We start from the raw sequence: 4572 nt of genomic DNA on the forward strand, positions 1-4572 counted from the left end.
GATTGTTCGAGCTTACGATGATGCAGCGTAGACATTGAACAAACGTGTTGTGTTCTCATTGGCCTTCAAGATAACGTGCAATGGGAGAGAAATGCGCACGTGTGCGTAAATTGTAATACACTCGTTAATATAATTTTTAAAAAAATGTGTATCCTTGCGAAATTTGTAATGCTAAGCAAAAACAGTCTTAGGGGATTTCTTTTGGAAGGTGTGACATTAATGACAGCATGTGACGCCAAATTATAGTAGCGATGAACAGATGATAGAGTGATAACGAATGTAGGACAGCGATAATTATCGATAATAGAAGCGATAACAAATATATAATTTATAATAGCGATAATAGATAAATAATGATAGACGAGATGGGGCCCACCGGGGGGGTTGGCGCAGCAGCGCAGGCCACATGGATGATGGCACATGGGCTCATGCAAATAGGACATAAAATCTGGGGGTCAACGTCCACGACAAGAACCCCAAAAAGGACGCAAGCGCAAAAGGATCCTACACCGAGCCACTCAAGGAGCTGACGTGGACGAATAGGGCGAAGATTCGCCCACTTGGCCAATTTGCAGCCCTCCAGATCGGATTTTGCGGCCCACTAGTCAGGACTTCCCCAAAAGGGAAAGTCCCACCAGCAGGACTCTCTCTCTCTCTCTCTCTCCCCCCTCTGTATATGTATTTTCCATATCCATAACCTAATCAAGCAGCCCTCTGGACCCTGATAGTGACACATATAGAGAGAGAGAGAGAGAGAGAGAGAGAGAGAGTCTCTTCTATATCCTTGCCAACCAGCTATTTTGTCGTCCTTGATAGTGCAGAAGACCCAGAGAGAGAGATACACACACACACACACAGTGCTCTCTGCCTCAGTCCCCCCGCCATCCCATCCCCGCCCCCCTGCCATGGACCGCGCCCCCGCCTCCTGTAGCCGAGGCATTGTCGCTGTCGTCGGTGTCGGTCCTGGCCTCGGATTCTCCATCGCTCGCCGGTTCGCTCGTGAAGGCTACTCTGTCGCCATCCTTTCCCGTACATATGGTTGGTAATCCTTACAATCCCCTCCCCTCCCCTCCCTCTGAATTCTTTTCTGAACAGAAATTCTCACAACAATTTCTAGACAATCTCTTACATTACCTTATGAAAACATGCTTTGTTGTGCTTTTCAGGAATTTGTACACTATGATTTAAAGAATCTGTATTTGATGAGATGTAACCTGATTATCATCACCATCACCATGGTATTTTCATTTACATGGAAGGATAAGTGTATTTTTATCTACATGCAAGAAATATCTTTATATCTGCATGCAAGAAATCTTTTTATGAGCCTGGCCTTGTAAAATAAAATGAGTGTGTTAAGAGCACTTTGCAACGATCCGTAGCATCGGGAAGCAGTGGAACTCAATATTATAAAAGAATTCTTGGGCGCTTCTGTGTTGCCATGTAGAAAATCTGACATGGAATACTTGGGCGAGAACAAATGCCAGAACATTAAGGCGAGTGAGGCCTGCGCATGCTGGCGAAATGATGCCTCCCTTGCAGAACAGCCTGCACTGTTTGAAATAAAACCTGATTAAGGTCAGAATGCCATACAGTAGCGGGTCTTGTCTGATCATAAGGCCTCCTTATGGCTCTGCTTGTTGAAGATTGTAGGAAAGAAATGATAATCTAGTTTACCCAGCAGTGTGGTCATTTTGCTGTAGAAGTTGGTAAGGAGTGGTTTTTGCCTGATTACAAGGTCTGATCGTGGCTTTAGTTGTTGAGGTTTGTAGGAAAGAAATCCTAATCTGTAAGTTGGTTATCAAAGGTACAATATGCATAGCTTGTGGTTGTCTGCATTCTGCTGATATGAAATCTCATTCAGAATATTATTTTCATAGGACTTGCAGGAGTTGATGCTCCAACGTTTGGCTGCACTTGCGTGTGGCATTGTCTAGTTACACATAACATATTGTTTACAATGTTGTCAAATACAACAAGTATGAAGAAGGATAAGAGGTCCATGACATGTTTATGTGTTCTAAGAACATTTCTGTGATGTGTTGTTTTTGTAGAAAAGCTGGCACAATTGGTTGACCATTTAATGGCACTCGAAAGGACAGCACATGTCTTTGCCATTAGCATTGACTGCTCTGATCCCAAGTCAGTGAAAGATGCTTTTGAATCGTTGAATTCGATTGGCATTGTGGAAGTCCTGGTGCGTGCAATTTCATTCATTTCAAAACTCATGTTGTGCATTCCAGAATGTGTGTTAATGCACATACGGACGGTGTCTACAGGTGTACAATGTCAAAGTAGAACATTCTTTTCCGCTTTCCAGCTTCCTGGACATTGACCCCAATGCTTTCGAGAAGGCATTGATGATACCTTCATGTGGTGCTTTTCATAGTGTCCAGCAGGTTTGCTTTCCTCTTAAGATATTAGTAGGAGGATCTGCTTTAACAGTAATTTTCCAACTATTGGCTGTCGTCAATTATAGCAATTGGTAGTTTGTTTTCATCTTCTCCCATTTGGTCTGAACAGTAATCTCAGCCAAATTAGTTCAAAGTTTCAAATTGGTTTTCATTGCTTGATTTTTAGCTTCCATTGTCATGGCTAGGTCCTGCCTGGAATGCTACTAAGAAGAAAGGGGACAATTATATTCACTGGTGCACCAACCTCCATCCAGGGGGCAGCTGGACTAGCAGAGACAGGTATTTTGTGTGGGAATCTATTGGACAAATCAAGAACAAACACCCACACTGTTCTGCCCTATGAAGCTTACAGAAATTTAGAAAGAGTCTGTGAACACAAAGGGAACATGTGAAAGCAGTTCACAGTTTATATAATTTGGTCATGCAGCATGCGGGATGTTTGCTTTAAGGGCCTTATCTCAATGCTTATCAAGAGAGTTTCAACCTCAAGGAATTCATGTTGCGCATGTCATATTAGATGGTTTGGTGAAGTGTCACAGGTACACACGAGCTGTGACTATGAAGTCAATCCATCAGAAGCTTAATACTTGGATTATTGTAGCATAAGCTCAGGCTTAATTTTCATTTGAGGTTTCTATGGATACATCAAGTAATTTTTCAGCTGATTCTCCCCTTTATCTTCCACTTCTTAGGAGGGAAACCAGTGTGGAACATTAGTATCTAGACCTTGATCCTGTTGCAGTTTTACTTTTAAGCTGAGTTTGTTCTACTTTGTAGGACACAAACCAGTGCGGAAGATCAGTTTCTAGACCCTGATGCTGTTGCAGAAGTTTACTGGCAGATCCACAAGCAGCATCCGAGCGCATGGACGCAAGAACTAGATTTGCAACCTTGTCAAAGTTTAAAGAATAGCCAGGAGCATGCAGTAGATAAAATGTCTTAGGTGGTGCACTAGATGGGACACCTCAAGACAATTATAGCTGGAAGTTTTTGAGGATCGTGTTTACCATAGAACAGATATATAATGGCTTCTGTGAGCTTTGGCTAAAGAGGCTGCATTATATAAGGCTTGAGTATACAGCTTCTGTGGCCCTTTATGGATGGTGAAACCAAAGAAGCTGATTATATAAGATTCAAGTATACATCCTATGTGGCCCTGTGTTGATGATCAAGCCTCGGCGGATGCAGACATTTTGCTGTTGCATCTGCAAGTCGAAGCATGATAATGTCTGTCTTACATGTGAAAGCTAGCATACCCCTTTCTGAGGCCTACAAGAAGGTACAGGTTTGGATTATCAATAGTGGCCTTTCCTTACCTTAAGGATTAAAAGCTGTTATTGGATTTCCAATCACTCTTGTTTCTGTGGATATCTTGCAGACTTTTAATACTTCAAATTCACAGCCGTGACTATGAAGAAATTCTGTTGTCAGGTCCACTCCAACCAAATCGATACACAATTGTCTTCTGAGATATTTTCTTGTACAAGTGTACCTTTCTGAGATTCTTATTATTGGAATTGGAATGTGTGACCATTGATTATATTAAACAAAAAATGCAATATATTGTGTAAACGTTTTCAGAATGCAAGAATTATGGTCAATGTATATCTCAACACTGCACAGTTTCTAATTGAATGGAAGAGAGAATTTATTATAAGAAAATATCCAGTGGCTTTCTCAATCTATCAACTTTTTATTCTTTACTGAGAACTACAATTCTCATCGAAGACTGGTGTACTTACAATTTTCTTAATGCCTGTTTTCATGTAGGAAGTGATCTTGTTATATTTCTGTGCTTGCATATCTGTAAGAATGCCTGCACTTTCCAATTATTATTGATTATCCTTGCTCTATGAGTGAGATGCTATCACATCACAATATTCCATGAGCACACATATAAGGATAGGATCTTTACTCTCTGCCTAAATATCCAATTTTCATAGTGAGATGCTACAGGGCCTCTACTCGGGAGTCAAAATTTATTATCAATTGCCAAGTTGCAGGGACAAGTTTTTGTTGTAGATACTTGCACTTATCATATACATGCTGTTCAGATCTTATTGCAAGGAGGACTTAGGGGTGTTGAATGCCCTAGATATGGGGCGTAGTAATGCCAAATATGTGTCTACATGTATATATCTAAGTAGAGCAAACAAGA

The 4572-nt window shown here is 41.2% G+C and overlaps 1 protein-coding gene across 2 annotated transcripts; it reads left to right on the forward strand.

Moving 5' to 3' along the window:
- Nucleotides 1-697: 697 nt before the first annotated feature.
- LOC148015337 (uncharacterized) lies at nt 698-4071 on the forward strand. 2 transcript variants are annotated; one of them, XR_015688437.1, is made up of 7 exons: nt 698-1038; nt 2055-2197; nt 2280-2399; nt 2600-2693; nt 2842-2953; nt 3192-3693; nt 3793-4070. XR_015688437.1 is itself a non-coding variant. In XM_087665881.1 (6 exons), the coding sequence occupies exons 1-6, from the start codon at nt 906-908 to the stop codon at nt 3355-3357; spliced, it is 768 nt and encodes a 255-aa protein (XP_087522007.1). In that variant the 5' UTR covers nt 698-905; the 3' UTR covers nt 3358-4071. The 2 variants fall into 2 exon arrangements, 1 of the variants encoding a protein (XP_087522007.1); XM_087665881.1 differs by having other exon boundaries at nt 3192-4071.
- Nucleotides 4072-4572: the final 501 nt, after the last annotated feature.

Source organism: Lygodium microphyllum, chromosome 24 (genome assembly GCF_053477565.2).
Source record: "Lygodium microphyllum isolate KBCC chromosome 24, Lygodium_microphyllum_v1.1.10, whole genome shotgun sequence".
Classification (NCBI taxonomy): Eukaryota; Viridiplantae; Streptophyta; class Polypodiopsida; order Schizaeales; family Lygodiaceae; genus Lygodium; species Lygodium microphyllum.

Excerpts from the sequence above, each read along its gene's own strand:
- LOC148015337 (XM_087665881.1), top strand. The coding sequence starts at position 906 with ATGGACCGCGCCCCCGCCTCCTGTAGCCGAGGCATTGTCGCTGTCGTC. Across the intron at positions 2,198-2,279 it reads TTGGCATTGTGGAAGTCCTG|GTGTACAATGTCAAAGTAGA; the intron begins GTGCGTGCAATT and ends CGGTGTCTACAG. Across the intron at positions 2,694-2,841 it reads AGCTGGACTAGCAGAGACAG|CATGCGGGATGTTTGCTTTA; the intron begins GTATTTTGTGTG and ends TTGGTCATGCAG.